Source organism: Pelecanus crispus, chromosome 1 (genome assembly GCF_030463565.1).
Source record: "Pelecanus crispus isolate bPelCri1 chromosome 1, bPelCri1.pri, whole genome shotgun sequence".
NCBI lineage: Eukaryota > Metazoa > Chordata > Aves > Pelecaniformes > Pelecanidae > Pelecanus > Pelecanus crispus.
The window spans coordinates 86,666,047-86,687,873 of record NC_134643.1 but is presented as its reverse complement, the minus strand read 5'-3'; the positions used below and the strand labels follow the sequence as shown (position 1 = coordinate 86,687,873).

Here is a 21,827-nt window from a genome sequence, read left to right as displayed (position 1 = left end):
CTGTATCTGAAAGGAACAGATTATCTACGTTCCTCCTGTGGAGCAGGCAAAAAAAAAAAAGCGCATCCCTGCTGCTAGAGGGTCTCAGAACAGGACAGTGGAGATGCTGAGTTTAATACTACATAACAGGATAAACAGAGAAGGTGAGTTTGAGTACCATGTTCCACACCTGCAGACAAACAAAAACCCACCCCAACAAAAAGCCCACACAAAACCCAGAAGCACACCCGTCCCCAAAGACGACACAACATACTGCAGAAAGCAGCAGAGTATCAATAGCTGTCTTGTGAGATGGGGATAAGCAGACATTAGAATCACTCAGAAGTTTGTGGTCCATTAGGAATTGGAAGTATCTGTAACATGTTAAAACATCATCACTTATTTTCTCCTCAAAACCAGTCACTTTCAGGTATAAATAAATAGGTTTTTTCTGGTCCAGTCTTACAATGTGGAAGGTGGAGAGGAAGGTAGCAATATGAACAGGAAATAAGCTCTATGCATAGGTTACAGACTTGCTTTTTGTACATTTTTCAGCAACATTTTTTTTTTCAAATGTATGGGTAAATACTGTATCGATTATTGTGTGAATTTTCTATGGCAATGAACAAACAACATAGAAAAATAATCAGATACTGTGGCTACTGTACAGGTATGTGGATGAGAAAATGCTGAACGACCAAAGGACAGTAAATTCTCTTCATTCTGTGCAAATTCCAATAAAAACCCACGAAAAATAATGTTTTCTTGAGTTTAACTGGAGCTTTATTACTTAAGCTGTGACTTCACAGTCTTCACCTTCAGCAGTTTGCAAAGAGGAAGCATACAAGAAAGGTTACAACACTTAATGGCAGGGACTCCCTACAGAACAGGGGGAGAAGGGTGCAATGCCAAGGCAGAAGAACTGGGAGCGCCAATTTGTTCTCAAGTCTCATGTGAGACTCCTGGAAAGGCCGATTACTTGAAAGAAATCAAGGAAATAAATTTAGGAAGCAGACCCCGGGATTAAAGTGAACTGGAACCAGAAAGAGACAAACACCAATCGCAAAATGCAAATAAACCAAGCAGAGTAAATCCAGACAGAACCCAAATAGTAACAGAGGCTGAATGAATAAATAAAGTCCCTAGGATTAAACCAGATTTATGCTGCCACTCAGATTCTTCAACAGACATATAAAGCTGTAACTGACTGTGGCATGGTGGCTTCAGCCTCTGCTCTCCTGAAGCCACTGTCCAACCAGGTAGAAAAATAAAGGTCTAATTCACTGGAAATTCTTTCATTTACAAAACTAATGGAATAGGGTTTGTTTTTATGCTTCTGTGTCAACTTCCAATTTATCTTCAACTCCATTCTGCTCATCTTTCATTTCTTCATCTTCAGTGTGGCTGGTTTGAAGAGTAGCAGCTGACTAAATAGAGACACAAAGAAAATATATTCCTTTGTTATACAAAATTGCTGGCATTTGCAGACAATACCACAAACATAATTTGATTCTTATCACTAGGATACATGGTCTCCCTACAAGACTGAATTAAGATATTAGGACCTTCAGCCAAGAGAAACCAAAAATTTCTTTGCATCTTTTCTGAATCTAAGAAACCAGGAACAGCTTAGAGGAGGCTGAGAAATACTACTAGTGTTAGATTGTTATGATTCATGTTGCATGCACACAGTTGCCCCATAACACTTTAAGAAAACGTTCTCCCACAATCTGAAATTCTTTTAGGAAGTTTCTGCATAGAACTTTTTGTCCTGCTTCAGTTTCAGTGTGATTCAATTTGAGCAATTTCCATACCCTGCCCCCACCCCCAACTTGTATGAGGCGCACTTGGATTCAAGATACGGAGAAGTATCTTTGTTGGACAACTAGTTTCACGAAGAGTAACTTCAACTTGACAACAGTCACTTGGACATCCTCTATAAGAGCTTAGCTAGAAGAAAATCTAATCTGATGAGGTAGCTACTCTAAAAGCCCTCTCCCTGCTGTATCTTCCAGTCCACATAAAAAGGTGTGGAAGGCAGAGCGCCATGTGGCAAGGGTCGGTTTTTACAATACGACATAACCAGCATATCCTGACCTTGCAATAATTTTCAAACACAGTAAAGGGAGGTAGAAGTGTCTTGTCCTGCTCATTTCAAAAGACAGTGCAATGCAATTGCTATTCCACCTGTTGGCCTAGCACCCTGAACCATCTGTTCTATTATGAGGTTAGATGAGAACAGGACAAGAACAAGCAAAGCCATAAGCAAAGTGCATGCTTGTTGGGGGAGGTGAATAGGAGGGTAAAAAGGGGTAGAATCCTTAAACTAATACGTTACATCAACTTAGCTGCAACAAGAAACCACAACCAAAGAACATCCAGACGAAGGCCAACCTTTCATCCTTAGAAGCATTCTGTGAAATGCACAAGAGCTAAGTCTCCTCTCCACAAAATCTGTTGGCTAACAATCCTGGGCTTAAGATAAGGTGATAAACATCCTGACCTTTAAAAATTCACACTTTACATATGTGAACTATTCAAATTCATGAAAAGAACTACTGATGCAACAGTGGCTGTCAAACTTCAACAGACCATAAGATACACAGATGTCAGGAATTCCAGAACTATCGTCCAAGCTGCTGCCTCAGCAATCAGAAGACATGTGGTAAACCCTCTTCTCCATAACTCTTGAACTTCTCCCATCACCACTAACAGAGAAACTGCTGGAGCTAGAGTAAAGCAACATGATAAGTGAATAACAGGAAAACAAGTTTTCTTGCAGGAAAAATCCCCAAGACTGACCTGGGGAGTAAGCATCTTTTGTTTACAGTTCCATGTTCCATCGATCCCTTTTCATATAAAACCACAACCATTTGAAGTAGGCCAGATGGCTCCAAGAAAAAACAATGTAAACACGCACATTCCCAAGATCATCTAACTATTGAGAAGAATGACCCAGGCCAACAGCATCCTGGCTTGTATCAGAAATAGCATGGCCAGCAGGAGTAGGGAAGTGATTGTCCCTTTGACTCGGCACTGGTGAGGCCACACCTTGAATGCTGTGTTCAGTTTTGGGCCCCTCACTACAAGAAAGACATTGAGGTGCTGGAGCGTGTCCAGAGAAGGGCAACAAAGCTGGTGAAGGGCCTAGAGCACAAGTCCTATGAGGAGCATCTGAGGGAAATGGGCTTGTTTAGGCTGGAGAAAAGGAGGCTCAGGAAAGACCTTATCGCTCTCTACAACTACCTGAAAAAGAGATGGTAGCAAGGTGGGTGTCAGTCTCTTCTCACAAGTAGCAGGTGATAGGACAAGAGGAAACGGCCTCAAGTTGTACCAGGGGAGGTTTAAATTGGACACAAGGAAAAATTTCTTCACCAAAAGGTTTGTCAAGCAAGCATTGGAACAGGCTGCCCAGGGAAGTGTTGGAGTCACCATCCCTGGAGGTATTTAAAAGACGTGTAGATGTGGCACTTAGGGACATGCTTTAGTGGTGGACTTGGCAGTGTTAGGTTTACGTTTGAACTCAATCATCTTAAGGGTCTTTTCCAACCTAAATGATTCTATGACTCTATAAGCTGATTCTATCTGCAGTAGATGGAAAAATTGGAACTAAGTGTCATGTCTTTGCAGTATCGCAAACAGTCTGCAATGCAACGACTGTGAGTCTGCCTTTTGCCAAGAATACAACTCTACCAACTGTCTTAGGGGCTGGGGTGTGCATTTTGAAAAGCACTTAGGCAGTGCTTTTGTACTTTTAGTGGGTATAGCTTCTTTCAGCAATCCACTCTTCCTCTCTGAACAGCAGATCTTGCTGTGTCCCACACCTAGTGGAAGAAGCCAGATTCCCAGCAGCTGTGCTAGCTGCATGGCAGAGCCTGACAGCTGGCAATTAAAACCTGCAATGTCAAAAGTGAAGATACCCAGCAGTGAAGTAATTCTAGTTTAGTTGCTGTATCTTTATCTTCCTGAGATTTTTCATTAAAGCCTACCAAAAATTAGGGTACTGCGTGGCTGTATGTGACAATGTCTAAAAGGACAGAATACTGTTGCATCAGGCTGCTTTAGCCAGATACATAACTACATGGATAATGACACTTTCCTTGTAGAATCAGCAGGGAATGTCTACATTTATATGTTTGTCTACACTCCTCCATGAGAAGCAGAGCCAACTCCACAGAACTACTGCTACTCTTTGAAGAGAAGGGGCGGGGGGGGACACGGACACCAAACCAACCCACAACCAAAAATCCACAAACAGAACAGCTTGCCCACCCAACCATCCAGTTAGGAGTGATGACCCTATGCTTACTATATAACTACTTTAGCAGAAGAAGAGATGAAGAATGGAATACATCTCCCATTGTCTCTGGGAGATAAACTGATTTCAGATACATCTCATTTTGAAAGACTCGGGGGTGGGGGGTGGAGAGAGGAGAGAAGTTTGTGAGGCATTTAATGTAGGAAATTGTCAGCTGACAGTCTGAGATGGCTGAATTGTCAGGATATACTCATCTGAGGACAGTGGGCCCCTGGACAGGCTCACTGACACAGTTAACCACAGGAAACTGGCATACCAAAGTCTGACAATTTTTTTAGATTCTCCATGCATATTCTGGGAAAGTGCACGCAAAGATCTGTGAAAATAGTCTCACAAGATGCAAGCTTCTGCACTCTGCAATGTTACTGAGAAAATCTGGGTCTGATATAAATACCAGATTTGTCTTACAAGTTACAGGCTTACCTAGTCCTTCTGGATCATCAGATTTAAGGAAAACAAACAGAACATTTTCTTAGGATATGCAATTCTCACCAGTAACTTTGAGTGTTTCTTGCTAGCTGATACAACCTTGTTGTAACCTGTATTCAAGTATTTCCACCATTAACTGAAATAGTATTTACTAAAATCCTAGTGCAACCTTAGTAGGAAAAGTAGTAGAATAACGAATCTTCTGACAGTCTGAATTCTGACACTTCATAATCAATCTGTGATGTTGGAGATGGAGAGCATCAACCACATCTTAATGTCTCCATGAGAAGCAAGATGATGCTCAGCAACATCTATATGACAGACATAAGGTCTCAGTAGATGGACCACCCAGGCACCAGAACAAACCGTTCTACTTTGGAAGATCAGTTCAAGGAGAATAGGTACTTTTTTCAGCTCTTGAACATTATCATGTTTGCATCTCATCAGTTGCTTTCTGATTAACACTGATCTGTTGCAAAATCAGTTGAAATAAGTAAAAGCATTCTGTGCAATGCTCGGTATTGCTAGTTGTTGTGTTCAAACAAGACGGTCTACCTCATTTTGACTGTTGGCTACTTCTAGTTTCCCCGCCCCAGACGAAGCTACTTCAGTGTTCCTCCGCTGTTATTTATCTGTACTAAGAAGTAAGGTGAATACCTAAAACACTATTCCTTGCCTAACGCATGATACCACTTCTTATAGTCTTATGGAGTAGTGTTATTTACCTTAAGGTCTTTATCTGCAAGCCTTTGGAACATGTTGGCATACATCTTTTTCTCTTTCTCGTGCTGCTCCCGTATTTTTTGCTGACAAGTTACCAGTTGCACTTTGGCAGCTTTGTTACTTGGATAAAGTTGTATCACTTTCTGGAAATCTCCCCGGGCCAATTCAAAGTCATTGACAGCCAAGTGTGCTTCTCCACGCCGGAAGAGGCCTTTTTCATTGTTGCTATCCAATTCGAGTGCCTGCATTAAAAAACCAGAACAAAGCCACATTAAAAAAGGAATAATTATTCTTGAAAGTAATATGCAGTCAGAACACCAGAAACTGCTAGAAACTGTACCTTCTGATGTAGATTTACGAGTCTTATCAGGGCTTACTAATAAGGCGAGTTGAACACAGTAGAAGTACAAAGAGGACTGAATATAGTAGGCTATTTGACAGGAACCAGTAAGTCTAAGATTTAGTCCTGGCTCTCTATTCCCGCTCTTTGAAGGACCTTTCCCAACATGATTACCTTCATCACATCTCAGTGTTTCTAATTTCTAAATACTTGAATATAGCAGCAAGTTAGTAAATGATACTCAAAGGACAATAATTATGAGAAAAGTCTGTTCTGCCAGCTGATAAGAAAGGCCAAACACCACATGTCCTGGTATTCCTCAAATTGGTAAAGCAAGAGATAAACTCTCAGATTGCTTGTGTAGCTTAAGAATAAATAAACCCTTACTACCTTGTTGCAGTTCTCCAAAGCCTGGGTGTATTCCTTCAGCTTGAGATGGCACATAGCTAGATTAAGGTGGGCAGCAAGCCTCAAGCTTTTGGCTTTTGTATCCTCCTCATCGGAGAGTCCTGATTCATGCTCCAGCCACGACACAATCTTCTTATACTGTAATGCTGCCTGTTTGTATTTCCCCTCCTGTAAACAAGGCAGTTCAATTATCACACAGTTCATCACAGTAACTTTTATGCCCCTCTTGCCCTTTCTGCTTACCTTGAGCAGTAGATCTGAAAAACAATAATTCAGAGTAATCAGAAAATAACTTCTATCATCAAAAATATACTACTTTTGAAAGCCATTCCTGCATAGGATCAGAAAATCTGTAGGAATACCTACTGGTTCCCCCACTAAAACGAGGCATATAGGCCAGCATTGATACTTCACTTTCAACTCCCACCTTATATTCAACTTTCGATACAAAACAAGGAACACTGGGCATTTTTCAGAACAGTACAACTATTGCTGTGTCATGAAGATAGCAGGAAAATCTGCCTTTAGCTGGTCAAACTGTTTGAAACAGCTCCTCCACACATCTCTACCCAAATGAAAGTTGTTCATTCACAGCATTATCCCACAGTAGGAACTTAAAATACTGTAGCCTTGCTACTATTCAATGTATGCCCCGAAGTTATCTGTAGGTACAGCAAACCACACTGACAGAGAGACCTAACTCCCTGCAGAGTTAGTTCTGTGGATATTCCAACTCTGAGGCTTTCCCTCCCCCTCCAGTCCTCCCTGTAAAAGGTCACAGAGAATACCATGCGTAACACTCTGAAATGACAGAAGCTGTAGTCATCATTATCAGCTCATGACATGAACTAAGAAATGCTGTTATTACTTGGGGACTGTAATTTACCTTGAAGTACTGAGTGCCTCTCTCCTTCACAATGCAGCTTTGTTCCAGCTTCTCATCTGTGTTCATTTCCCAAGACTCCTTAGCCTAACCAAACAGGAACAGTTCAAGTCAATGATACAACTTCTGGGGAAGCTATGCTGCTTCCCACTAACAATATGGTAGAGACAGGTTTGGCAAAGCAGAGTTTTGCACTGCTACTGGAAACTGGGCTAGAGCAGGAGAGACAGTAACGGCAACAGACAGGGATACAGTAAGAACAAGGACAGTTTCAGCCAAGAGCTCCCAGTGTGTCGTTATCATCTCCAACAACAGTGGCTTCCCTATTTCAGATCAATGTTCAAGGATTCCATAGTCCTTGTTTAAGCTGCAATCACACTTCTTCCACCACCTCCCAATCTCTTTGGGATTTCACCTCTCGTTCCTACCTTTTCGAAACTTTTGAGTTTCACTTCATACCGTAGCTCTGCATCTGGAGGGATCTGAAATTTCTCCTTCCCAGCACTTCCAAAACCATAGCTGTAAGATGGGGGCAGAGGGGAGAAACAAACAAAAAATAAGAGTTTTGAAACTATCCAGCCAGCCGTATTTGCTACATAGGAAGCTGGAGGCAAAAACCCCATGCAAATCTGGGATGCCTATACAGCATTATTACAAGACATAAAGGCTTGAAGAATTCTGGATACTATTCTAAAATTAGCAAGCACAAGACAGAAGAAAGCTGGAGAAACCTGGGAGTAATTTCATTCATCTCTAGATTACCAGTTCCTTTTTTGTTTGTTTGTTTGGGGTTTTTTTTTTTTTTAGCTTATGTGAAGGAAAAGCAAGTTCTCTCTCCATCAAGAAAAAAAAATACTTTCAAGTTATATACATCTTTCTTTATATTCATGGTCTGAGACTGAATGTTTCCTTCAAAGCACCCGTATTTTAGTACTATTCTCAGAAAAGCAAAGACAACAATAAATACAGAGATTAAGTGAACAGCTGTACACTTCACATACTGCCAATCAGCTGATTAACAGTAAACACCTATAGAAAGGTTCTGCATTGCAACTCCAGTAAGAAGCTGCATATTAACAGGAAAACCCTCAACATCAGATTGCTTTGCTTTTCTTCTCCCATCAGGTTTTCCAGCTGAAAAAACTTAAAATCTGGAATGAATTAAACTTTGATGGAAACAATCAGTGCAAACTCCACTTACTTCAGATGTATTCAGATGTATGTAAAGAGAAAACTCTGCTTATATCCAAGACTGTTTAAGGTTACAATATAAGGCAGTCATACGTCTCAGCTAGTCTCAGAGTTCTCATAACGGTCCAAGGTTTGGATATAACTCTGCCTTGTATCTCACAGGAATCTTGAAGGTCTTTTTCCAAAAGGCTTTCAGAATACCAGTGAATATTTTCTACTGACAAAGGATTTCTGATACTCTTTACCAACCACATCACCTAAGGACTAGCTATCTGGTCACACCAGGCTGCTCAGAAGGTTCATCGGCTCTTTTCCTATTCTGAGGCTGTTCTTTAGGTGTTTTCATATGCACTGCTGCACAGTAAGTACTGTTTTGTTAAGAGGGACCACAAAAATGTCAGTTATAGAGAGCAACAATTTTTTTCTAATATTCACCAAGATCAACGCTACAGAGACTTAAATAAATTTCTTTTGGAGTGCTACTACTTCACAACCTAGTGGGCAAAGCAGTCTTAGCTTCATACTTCTCATACATCAAAGTTTAGGGGCTGATCAAGTTTTTACTACAGCACTGAAAAAAGCTGAAAGGCATTATAATAAAACACTTCGTTCTTGCCAAACGCTTAGTATAAGCCCTTCAAGTATCAAAAGATTAGAAACAGCATACCTGGGTTTGAGATAGAACACAGATTCCTCAGATTTCTCCATTTTTTGAATTGCTTTCTCCAGACCATGAGGAAGGTCATAGCTGTCACCTTCTCCGATCTCAAACTGCAGTTCCCGCTTGTCAAAAACACGATCTCCATATCGGCCTTCAAACTGGACTGGTAACAAAAACCAGGACAACCCAGAGAAAAAAATCAGAAGACATCCATGTATGGCAAGGGGCAGGTAGCACAGGTAATATAGGGAGTGCCAAAGCCTCCTCCTAAACTGTTTTTTTCTCTTTTCACAGCTACCTATGCACGGTGGCTACTGGCAGCAAATAGAACTTCTGCTGCTGAACTTAATAACCCCTTTTTTTTGTTCATCTGTATTTTTTTTCCACTCCACCAAGTGTCAGAACTACTTCCCCTCTTGTCCCTCAGCAAATGGAAATAATTTGTTAGACTCATCTACATTTTGTGATCAGATAAGCACTTTATCAGATTCAGTATCTCTGGAGAACGTGGCTGCTGCTGGAAAATGTAAGCCTTGCTAGAAATACGAGAATGAAAGCTTACTCCAGGTTGTTAAGTTACTTGGTAAAGGGAAGAGAAGCCACGTATTCCTCTCTCTCAGGGCAAGGAGTTGTAGATTGGGAAAAAGATTCTGCTCTCCCACATGGTAAACCCATTTACTATTTGTGTAACATACTTACTCTCTACAAGCGCACCCTCATTGGGTTTGGAATAGCCTTCCCCTTTTTTACAGATTCTTCGGATGATGCCACCATCTTCATCATCAGTGAGGTCCTCCCCCTTGAACTCAAAAAGTTCTATCTGTGGAAGGAAGAAAAGCCTTGCATTTATTCTCATCACATCAATTCAGTAACTCACAGAATTTGCTCTCCAGAGATCTTTGAAACTATAGCTGTTCAGGAAGCCACTATCTTAGTTAATGTCCTGTAAGATATTAGATGGCCAAGGCTATGAAGATGCTGTATTCAGTAGATACTGGATGGAAACGTACTGAAGAGTTTCAGATTATATTCAGGCCTCTGTGGCTTTTTTCTCCAGCAGCCTTGGTCTCCCAGTACTACAAATTAGATCCTTTCATTGAAAGGACTGTGAACCCGGCTTCTGAATAAAGCTTACATGAGCCACATGCTTAGGGACTACTGTAAAAAAAGACTCTTATTTTCTAAGGCTTCTTATTAAAGTCATACAGTATTTTTGCTAATGTCTGCAGGCAGAAGTACAGATCAGAGATTTGGGGCTTGAGGTTTTGTTTGGCTTTTTTAATATGAAGGAAAATACCTTTCGCACACGTTAAGCCAGGAAGAATGGCTCTCAGCTGCCACTCTGCAGTGCTACCACACTCATCAGCAGTTATCACACCCTCTTACTCTACAGTCAAGTAGAATCACCAGTAGTTGTCACTGCATCCAAGGGCCAGGGAAATTTGTAAGTAATGCAAGGACAAAAGGAGCAGCAAAATTAAATATAAAGATGCAATCCTTATCCTTAAGGCCTGATTATACCCTTAATTCCATCTATCGTCAAATTCAGACCAACTTCAAAGTGCTTGGAATAGAGCCCAAACTGATTCCAAATGCTTGTCCTGCAATATTAAAACAAATTCAAGAATATCTTTTCAGACTTCAGCTATTCCCCACCTGTTTTTTCATCCTCCTACTCCTGTGCCACAGGAAAAGCATTTCAAAACTTGTGTGTCATTCTCCCTCGCATACCTGAACAGTTAGCATTCTCTTTACTTGTTACATTTTCCCCTCTAGTCTTGCCTTATCATTATGTATTGTGGGATTGTTTCAGGAAAAAAAAAAAATTATTTCCAGAAGAATGATAAGAGACAACAAAACCATGATCTGGCCCACCTTTAATCTAAACTTGCTGCTGCAACAAATTGTTCAGAATTAAGAGCTAGTGTTAATGTAGGCGATAACTACCCAGCCCAAATCTTCACAGGCCCTCCAAAGTCTCTAATGCAAATCATAGTTTGGAGTACCATGACAAGATGGAAAAATAGTCTAGTCGCAAAAGAGATTTGTTGTTGCTGCTATGAAATTAAGAAAAAAAGATCTTTTGCTATTCTATGTTTGAGTAAAACAATAGTAAAAACAGCACAAAAGAGCAAGTCCTTTTCAAGGCAACTCACACAAAATTTTGAATGGTGATGGCATTTGCAAAAGAACCACGCTGACGTTTTGAAATAATAAAAAGGAAACATAGGAGCAAGACTAAAGAAAGTGGAAACTTAAGAGATTTTAAGTGCCTGAGTGTCATACTAGTCAGAAATCACTCCTACCTAATAAAACTCAGGAAAACTTTCTGGACCTAAGTTCTACCCCACCCTCTCAATTCAGGACACACCTGGCACTGATTATTTGTTGTAGCCAGTCATCCGCAGGCCATTTTGTTTGGTAAGTACAAAACCATCACAGGCAGCTTCAGTCCTTTTCTTTCGTTCTCCCTTTTCTCCTCTAACATTACTGATCAGGCAGGCAGTAGAGGATATAAACGGTCATGAATGAAACACTACTGTTACCTAAACAGTACCTACAAGATGGAGAGGTCAGACGGGTATCATTAAGAAAAACCTAGTGGGAAGTGAAGCATCTGGATGACTGTATCAGATAGACTCAGTAGTAGTCTGATGAAACAAATCCTATCTTGCAGTTAGTGCTTTTATTTAACAAAAGGTTAGGTATTATCTCATTGCAGGACAACAATGTAGCATCCTGTGTAGTAGTGCTAAGCCATTAAGAATGTTTTATTATGCTGCCAAGGTAGAAGGTCTTCAGCTTTGGGACACTGCACATGGACAGTAAAAAGCAGAAAAGCTGAACGTCTTCAATAATTGCTACACTGAAGTTCTGTTTGCATTTCCTTTCCCTCAACCAAAACAAAGTGAGCAGAAAGAGGTGGAGGGGTAGGGACAAAAAAAACCCAGTAGAGTTCACATTTGAATCAGGTCAGAACACAGTAAACACGTGTTAAGTGTTTTTATCTCCCCTTTCATTCTTGCCCTATATTAATTACACTTAGTATCGCTTGCATTTGTGCAAAGCATGCAGCATTCCAGCATGTGTAGTTTGAACCAATATAAATAAGCCATGGGTATCTTCAGATTTATATATGAAAAAACGATGTTTAACAACAGCTTTACAAGATTATGTTTTTCAACAGTCAACTGCAGGAATAATGGCATTATTTGATATACTTGAAATGAGTAAGTTCTCATCCTTAGTGGCCTGGGATACTACCTGCTGGCAGTATTTTTTGAATCCTTCTGCACAAAATACATCTTTGATGCTATTACTCACAAGTTCATGGAAAAAAGAAATGCAAATACACTATCCAAAGGTAATACAAATACAATACCCTACTACGTTTAATTTACCCTTCTTAACAGATGCTCATTGTTTCCATTAAAATCGAAACAGGCTTTCAGTCCCTACTCTATGAGCTGTTTTACCTTTCTCAGATATTAGATAAAATAGTCAATCTTAGAGCATTCACCAGAGCTTAAAACCTTTCCTTATGCCCCCAATGTAGGAGTCCATTCCATTGATTAAGTATTTTAGAACAAAGAAATTTTAAAAATCACACTTTAAAAAAGAGTCCATCTGCCTTCTCTCAGGTGCAATTAATTTTAAAGTATTTCTTGGAAAATTTAACTGTTTAAACAATAACAAAAATATATCCCCTCAAAACACTGTTTAGACTGTTTGTCAGAGCATGCTGCTGGAACAGCTTTAATATCATCTTCTATGGAAAAATCAAACATGAGCATTCTGAGCAACCACTCTCACTACTGAAATAATACACGAGACAGCTGCAATTTCCACCCCTTTTGGAAAAGGGGGGAAGGGGGGGAGGATGCCTTAAAGATCACTAGGAAACAAATTCTGTCCTCTGGTGGTGGGGTTAAGAAATACCCATGCTAACTGGCTCCATGCTCACCGAGACACGCCGTTCACCTCTGGAGAGCAACCATCCACGTGAATTGTAAACCTAGCGTTACCCAGACACTAAACTCAAGACTACTGAATCTGTCACAGGGACCAAGCGTGTACAGATTACTTTCTACGATGGTAAGATTGACCAATGTAGCCTGGATCCACAGACTTTGGTAATCAACAAGCAACCTGAATCCAAACTGTTCTTGTGGTCCTTTAAAGCTTGTTAACATGCTCAGGTCTACAGAAAACGGAGGTCATAGTTGCAGGGCTGTTCAAATACCCCACATAAACTGCTAGAATATAAAGTGTAATTATCTCTTTCCTCCTCCAAAGAGCTCATTAAAGATTGTGTTAACATTGCAAAGAAAACATAAAAAAGTATGAAAAATATATTACTGAGGACATTAATAGCTCTTTCTGTTGTTGAAAACTTCATAACATTTAATGTAAGTATCATTACTTTGAGTCTTCAGAAGTGGAAAGAGGATTAAAGACTTTGTTTTTTTCAACTACTTCAGAGTCTGCCACTGAGACAGTCCTCCCCCTCCTGCCCCGTCCCCGCAACCTGCGCTCTCCTACAATGAAGCATTCCATAACTGTAAAATTAAAACTACGAACACTGGAAAACATGCAAATATTTTAAGAACTCCAAAATAAGGGAACCTGAGGCACTGCAGATCAGTAGCAGCCAGACTAGAAATCTGTGCTTTGCCCACACTACCCTAATTGACCGTATTTTTCTCTTTAGAAAACCTAACATTCATGTTTTGATGGGATCTTACATCACACGTTTTCTACAGCAAAGTATGATTTGTTTGTTTGTTTTTCAAGCATACAGTTTTAGTGACCATCTCTCACTTACCTCAAAAATCAGCGTAGCATTGGGAGGTATCTTTGGGGGGCTCCCAGCTGAGCCATAGGCGTATTCTGGTTTACATGTAATCCGACAGATTTCACCAACCTTCATAGTCGCCACAGCAATGTCCCATGCTTTGATCACCTCACCTACCCAAGTCAAATTTCAATCACATGATTGCTAGGCATACATGAAAGACATGATCAGCTGTGAAACTGAGCATCATCACTTTTAGTATACAAAAGCCTTAGAGCAGAAATACTAAAAGACTTGTGCTCACTCTGATTTAGGTACATCAGTTTTAACCCTAATCAAATTATAAAGTTACCCGGGGACCCAAATTTGGCTAAATTTCTTCATTCTAGGTGTAGCAATTCTTTTCCTCCCCTTAATTCCTCGTCTATAGAGAATACAAGTAATCTGAACACAGGCTGAAGCACTCTGCACAATCTCAACTGCGAGGAAATAACAATAAACTCTTCAAAGAGGAAGGTCTTAGGGTGAGAGATTGCCTGCTCGTATTTTGAAAACAATCCAAAACAACAGTCTTTTCTCTCTGTACTTTATCAGTTGGCAAAGAGCAGCACGAGTGGTAACTAAAAGCAACATGCACTTGTAACAGAAAGGGGGAGGAAAGCAGGAGAAGTAGTATTCCTTCTAAAGCTAGAAACGAACAGAAGCTGGAACCTCAAGTAACAAAATCCTATCTCTTACTCAAGCTCTACTTGCTGCTTCTCTCAACTCAATTAAGCAGCCTTTCTATTAGTCTTGTATTAACAGGTACACTTCGTATCATCTCAAATTTCAGCACACTGCAGAGTTATCTCCCAAATAAAAAAGCAGCAGGTAAGGAACTGCCAGGGAGAAACTCAGATTGAGTAACTGAGTAATAAGATTTGCTGGAACAAAGATGTTTGGATTTTTGCATTCAAAAAATGAAGGCTTTTGATAATGAAGAGACGCACTGCTTCAAGATTCATATTTGAGTTAATCTGGGAACTTGGGGAAAAAGTGAGTACATTTCATCATGCTGCAGCTGACAGCTGCACCCACGCACCCTGTCCCAGTATCTGGTCGCAAATAAGTACTCCCGAATTTGAGTCTTCCGCCAAAAAAAAACAATCAACAAAATGCACGTTCTGGCTATTTAACTACCCTTTATCACTACGCTTCAGGGCAAATTTGCTCCCCTGGAGCGCTTTGTCTGAGGCCCATGAATTCTTCAGCAGGCCTCATCAAGGCGCTACACAGTTTTCTCATTTCAGAAAAATCTCAAAGCCATTCCAATTGGGCCATTATAAGAGAACAAACCTTAAGCTCTGAGAACAAGTTTAAGTAGCTACTCTAACATGCAATGGAACTACACATGCAAGGAAATCCCATCTCAATTATTACCAAAACTGATCAATACCAAACACAAGATATTACCTTTCCCCAAGTCAAATGAAAACTTGTCTCTCCTGTCCAGACTGGAGTCAAATTTGGTGCCATCAAGAAGCCATCCTGTGTAATGTACAGTCACTTTATCACCTATCATCGGAGATTCTGTCCCACTGCCTTCTCTCTTGACAACCTGAGAAAAACAGTAAGCAACATTAAGATGATGAAAACTAAGTCTGCCTATTGGACATTAATTCCATTTACTTAGACGCATGTGTTATCATCTTCAGTAGATAAAGGATTTGCAGGTTTACTTCAGTTATCTAGAAATGGACTGACTATTCTGTCTGCAGATTAGCAGTGTTGTAAATGCAGGAACCTCAAGATGGCTCTGCTGTGATACGAGAAATTAATTGGCAACAGTTGGTAGCAGCTTACAGATCTCCGCATCTATACTTAGCAATGTCACTTACCTTTCCTCAACGAGATTTTAAATGTTCTTGAAACTCAATCAGGTAAAGCATTAGGCAGGGGTTGGTTTTTTTTTGCTTTATTCAAGTACTTTCCTTACCACCGCTCTACTATTACCCCTGAGTTCAGTGTTCTAGGCAAAGCATTTAAACAAAAAAACAGAGCTGGTTCTTTCCACGCAAAGTCTATTGTAACATGTAATCTGAGATTACTCAAATTAAACCAGACAGTTTAACAAAGGTTAACAGAATCTCACCCCAATACAGGTTAGCTCTAGCAGCCAACACAGCAACACTTAGGAATTAATATATTGTATTAATTTTGTCTCCCCACAACTCTAACACAGATTGCCAGCACCCCAATTTCACAAAGAGCTGCAAGAATCTGATTTTCTTCTCAAGAGGTTCCCTAGCCTAGCTAGCAAGACCAGTATCAACTACATCTACACTATAGAAAAAGCAAGATCAGCCAATCTCTCTGGTGTTCATTTGAAACGTATATAAAAATAGGGAATAATACTGACATATATCATAGGACAAGGATATGAAGCCTTGCCCATAACAAGATTCCTGAAGTTCAAATTTGAGTTTTCTCCAATACTGATTGAAACCATCTAGCTCCAAGCCAAAGCTCTGCATTACTTTAGCCTAGGCAAAAGGAAACCAATGGAGGCCCCTATTTGCTTGCATCTATAGAGACCTGGAAAACATGCTGTTCATGCAAGATAAACATTTGTTCAAGGGCAGTTACACAGAAGCATGGATTGGTGTCCCTTTTTTAAAGAAAAGCTATAAAAATGTCACGCTTCTATACCAATCATGTTTTTCACTGAAGGAAGCAGACCCTTGGGAGTCTCCTTCCCAAATTTCAACTTCCTGCAATGAACCACTGCCAATCTCCCACTTTACCTCCCACCATCCCTACAACTGACTATGCGACTGAAATGCCAGCACCCTCCACCCAAAGCAGAGGCAATGCGGGCAGCTTCCGTCACTCTTATGAAGCTGAAAGCACCTCAGTGGATGCATAAAAGAACAACAAAAAAACCCAGAAAAAATACTACCTGCTCAGTTTCCTAGGTAGAGAATGCTCAGTGTGAAAAGGGATGTCTGACCTTGCACAGTACACCATCGCCCTGCCCTGCAACCCCCTCAGTGCTACAGCAGTTATTAGCATTACAGAACAAATCAATTTGATTTCTCCCCCAAGTCAGGCAAAAATTTAAGCAATGACTCTCACAGAGATAAGGGAACAGAGACATATGAAAATAACATGAATCTGGTAACGAACCTAAACTACATCATGCTTAGATTTTATCTCTATCTCTTATATATATATCTCTATCTAAGTGGATCCAACCTAGTAATTTTAAAGCAGCCAATCTGAAGTCACTTTGATATAACAACTGCATTTAATGGAAATTTACTAAACTTTTCCAAATAACATATTCTTGTAGGTATTTGTGACTTGTAGGGTCATACCAAGTTATCCAACATGAAAGTAATTAATATCTCATTTTCAGTATTTATACAATATTATTCTTTTGCATTTATTTCATTTTCAAGAGACTCAAGTTTCACTTTTTTCATATACTCAGTATGGCAAACCTATTTTCCATAGGGTTTACATTTCCCTTTCAGATGGAGAAACCCAATTTTTCTGTTCTCACTGTGATTGCAAATATTTCCATTTCTAAACTTAAATACTTAGACTAGAAATAGTGCAAGCACATTCAGCAATACCAGGTAAAAACTTCTGGATACTAATCTGATACAAAGCTAATGAACGAAATAAAAAAAACTCTCCTGGAATCAGTGCAATGATACCAGTACAAAATTGGTGTGTTCAGAGTTAGACCCTTGATTTCAATGGGTGTCTTCTGCATTCCAGCAATTACTAGAAAAATAAAATCCATGAAGGCTGGACTTCATGACCTCTACAGTCTTTTGCCTTATCAATTCACAATCTCACCTTTTTTGAGGTTTTTCACAGCCTCAGTTATTTTGCCAGTATTTTCTCTTCCCCTCCTTTTAAAAAAATTTTTTACAAAAAATCACCTGCTTGCTTCCATCATCACAAGGGGGGGTACAGCATGGAGTAAGCAGACACTGACTGCCTCTCACCATGCTCAGGGATCCAAGATGTGGGAGACTCGCAGGCAGCTTCCTGGGCAACCATGCAGATGAGAACTCTAACCTGATGCTGCACTACGTACAAAAAATAACAAACTCTCACCGAAGCATGTTAGCAGCAAACATGTGAAAGCAAGGTGTAGAAGCCAACCACACATCTTCAGTCTGGTCCCCGATACCCTTCCTGAACTGGAGACAGTGCCTCTATGACCAGCGCAGAACTGAAAGCCAGAAGGCTCTAAAGGTTAAAACCAGAATTTGGTGTTTGCTGTGGTGCTGCTTTTCTTCTTCTGAACACCGTAAGTCTGAAATTTCACTGACGTTAATAAAACCCACTTCTAGTGATTATTGAAGTTTTTGAGAGAGACTAAAGAAGTTTCTAGAGATATGGAAATATAGAAACATAGAATCATTTAGGTTGGAAAAGACCTTTAAGATCATCCAGTCCAACCATTAAACGAACATTACCAAGTCCACCACTAAACCAATTAAGGGCAGAGTAGCAAGTTCATGTTTCCTGGCTTGGTGGCTGGATCATTTATAATGAAAGTAAAAACTAGGAATCATTAAGATTGGAAAGGATCTCTAAGATGATCATTCCAATCATCAACCCAACACCACCATGCCCACTAAACCATGTCCCAGGGTGCCACGTCTACCCGTTTTTTGAACGCTGCCAGGGATAGTGACTCCACCACCTCTCTGGGCAGCCTGTTCCAATGCTTGACTACCCTTTCCGTGAAGAAATTTTTCCTAATATCCAATCTAAACCTCCCCTGGCATAGCTTGAGCCCATTTCCTCTCATCCTATTGCTAACTACTTGGGAGAAGAGACCAACACCCCCCTCACTACAACCTCCTTTCAGGTAGTTGTAGAGAGCGATAAGGTCTCCCCCTCAGCCTCCTCTTCTCTAGGCTAAACAATCCCAGTTCCCTCAGCCGCTCCTCATAAGGCCTGTGCTCCAGACCCTTCACCAGCTTCGCTGCCCTTCTCTGGACACGCTCCAGCACCTCAATGTCTTTCTTGTAGTGAGGGGACCAAAACTGGACACAGTATTCCTGGTGCGGCCTCACCAGCACAGAGTACAGGGGCACAATCACCTCCCTGCTCCTGCTGGCCACACTATTCCTGATACAAGCCAGGATGCTGTTGGCCTTCTTGGCCACCTGGGCACACTGCTGGCTCATGTTCAGCCAGCTGTCAACCAGCACCCCCAGGTCCTTTTCAGCCAGGTAGCTTGCCAGTCACTCTTCCCCAAGCCTATAGCATTGCATGGGGTTGTTATGACCCAAGTGCAGGACCCCACACTTGGCCTTGTTAAACCTCATACAGTTGGCCTCAGCCCATCGATCCAGCCTGTCCAGGTCCCTCTGCAGGGCCATCCTACCCTCCAGCAGATTGACACGACCACCCAGTTTGGCGTCATCTGCAAACTTACTGAGGGTGCACTCAATCCCCTCATCCAGATCGTTGATAAAGATATTAAACAAGACTGGCCCCAAAACTGAGCCTTGGGGAACACTGCATGTGACCGGTCGCCAACTGGATTTAACTCCACTCACCACTACTCTCTGGGCTCAGCCACCCAGACAGTTTTGTACCCAGTGAAGAGTACACCCGTCCAAGCAATGAGCTGCCAGCTTCCTAAGGAGAATGCTGTGGGAGACGGTGTCAAAGTCTTTGCTGAAGTCCAGGTAGATGACATCTGCAGCCTTTCCTTCATCCACCAGGCGGGTCACCAGGTCACAGAAGGAGATCAGGTTGGTCAAGCAGGACCCGCCTTTCATAAACCTATGCTGGCTGGGCCCAATCCCCTGGTTCACCTGCACATGCCTGTTGAGGTCACTCAATACGAAACACTGCATAATCTTTCCCAGCACCGAGGTCAGGCTGACAGGCGTGTAGTTCCCTGGGTGCTCCTTCCAGCCCTTCCTGTAGACGGGCATCACATTGGCAAGCCTCCAGTCATCAGGGGTCTCCCCTGTTAACCAGGGGATGACAGACGACGGAGAATGGCTTGGCGAGCTCCTCCACCAGCTCCCTCAGTACTCTCGGGTGGATCCCATCCGGCCCCATAGACTTGTGAATGTCCAGGTGGCATAGCAGGTCATTAACTGCTTCCTCCTGGACTATGAGGGCTCCATTCTGCTCCCCGTCCCCCTCTTCCAGCTCAGGGGGCTGAGTACCCTGGGGATGACTGGTCTGACTATTAAAGACAGAGGCAAAGAAGGCTTTAAGTACCTCAGCTTTTTCCTCGTCCTTAGTGACAAAGGATGGAGATCCAGCAAAGGATGGAGATACTCCTTGGCTCTCCTTTTACTGTTGATGTACTTATAAAAACATTTTTTATTATCTTTTACAACAGTGGCCAGACTGAGTTCTAGCTGGGCTTTTGCTTTTCTAATTTCCTCCCTGCATAGCCTAACGAGACCCCTGTATTCTTCCTGAGTTGCCTGCCCCTTCTTCCAAAGGCAGTAGACCCCCCTTTCCCTCCCAACCCCTTTCCCCCCGCCCCGAGTCCCAGCAAAAGCTCCCTATTCAGCCAGGCCAGTCGTCTTCCCCGCCGGTTGGTCTTACGGCACATGGGGACAGCCCGCTCCTGCGCCCTTAAGACTTCCTTCTTAAAGAAGGCCCAGCCTTCCTGGACCCCTTTGCCCTTCAGGACTGCCTCCCATGGGACTTTCCCAACTAGCATCCTGAACAGGCCAAAGTTTGCCCACCATATCTGACAGAAGAAGTTACTGCAACTCCCTCTCAGGGTATAAATTCTCCTACCTTTATCGGCTGACTTAGTACAAAGGAGCGGAGCCGGGCTGCCGGCATTCTCCACGCACGGCACAAACCGCGACCGCAGCCGGCGCTGCCAGCGGCCTCACCGGCCCGCCGCTAACAGCCAGCCCGCCTACCGAAGCTGAAACAGCGGGCGGTCTTTCCGGCTCCTGCCGCCGGGGCGCGTTTACACCAGGCCCACGTGTACGGCCTCAGCTCTCAGAGGCTGCTCCTAGCAAAACGGCGAGCACCATTTCCAGAGTCCTAAAGACAAGCAAAAGTAGGCAGCGCAGCACCGCTCTGCACCAGGTAGGAACGTACGCGAAATGCACGTGACCTGCCGAGGCACCATCTTTAATTCCCAGACCCCCAACACGTGTTGGGGGGGTCGGGGGCGGACCCGGACCCCTCCCCCCCCCGCCCCAAACAAGCCGTGCGGGCAGAGCCGCACCCTGCGAGCCGGGCGGAGAGCCCGGCCCAGCCTCCCTCGCCTACCCGGGCCGCGGGGAAAAGCCCGAAGGCAGCGAGATGCGCCTGTCCCCTCCGCAGCCCCCCGCGACCCCGGGGGTTCCCAGCGAGCGGCCCGGGCTGCGGCTGCGCCCCGGCCCGGGCTGGGGGAGGGGGGGGGGGGGGGGGGGAGCTGCCGGCCGCCGCGTGGGAGCCCCCGCGGGCGGGCAGCGCGTGCGCGGCCGGGGCGGCCTCCCGCCCTCCCCGCGCGCCGCCGCTAATGTTTAATCGCCAGGGCAGCGCGAGCCTGCCGGGCGGCGGGCAGCCCGGGAACGGCCTTGTCCCCTTCCCCTCAGGGGACAAAACGGGCCCCGCCGGGGGCGGGGCGCCCCGGGAGCGCCCGCTCGCAGGCGAGAGGGACCGAGGCGCGCCCCCCCCGCGCCGGCCTCCGGGTCGGTGCGGGGGGGATGTGGGGATGGGAGCGGCCGCCACCCGGACACCCCCCCCCCAGCCCGCCGGGTACCTTGAGAACGCCCTCATCCCGCTTAGGGGTGATGTCCACCCCCTCCAAGGGAGTCCCCTCCGCTTTCATCTCCTCCGCCGTCATCCCGCCTGCCGCGGCCACTGTTGCGCAGGGAAGGGCCGCCTCGCGGGGTCGGGGTTGGCACCAGCCTCCCGCCGGGCTGGCGCTGGCGCCTCGCTGCGCCTCCGGCTCCGGGCAGCGCGGGCGGGGGGGAGCGCTGCGCGCCTCCTCGCCTTCGCCGCAGTGCCGGCCCCCGGTGGGCTGGGAGGAGGAAGGGAAGGGGAGGGGAGAGGGAGGGACCGAGAAGTTTCTAGAGAGGCAGCGGGGCTGCTGCAAAGCGCCCGGCCCTGCCA

At 43.5% G+C, this 21,827-nt stretch overlaps 1 protein-coding gene across 1 annotated transcript; it reads right to left on the bottom strand.

The window, feature by feature from the left end:
• Positions 1-1,218: 1,218 nt before the first annotated feature.
• Positions 1,219-21,558, bottom strand: FKBP4 (FKBP prolyl isomerase 4). The gene is made up of 10 exons (XM_075719927.1): positions 21,475-21,558; positions 15,180-15,324; positions 13,758-13,900; positions 9,632-9,752; positions 8,939-9,095; positions 7,509-7,599; positions 7,084-7,167; positions 6,180-6,365; positions 5,452-5,691; positions 1,219-1,406 (listed from the first exon to the last, which is right to left on the bottom strand). The coding sequence occupies exons 1-10, from the start codon at positions 21,556-21,558 to the stop codon at positions 1,308-1,310; spliced, it is 1,350 nt and encodes a 449-aa protein (XP_075576042.1). The 3' UTR covers positions 1,219-1,307.
• Between the last annotated feature and the right edge of the window lie 269 nt (positions 21,559-21,827).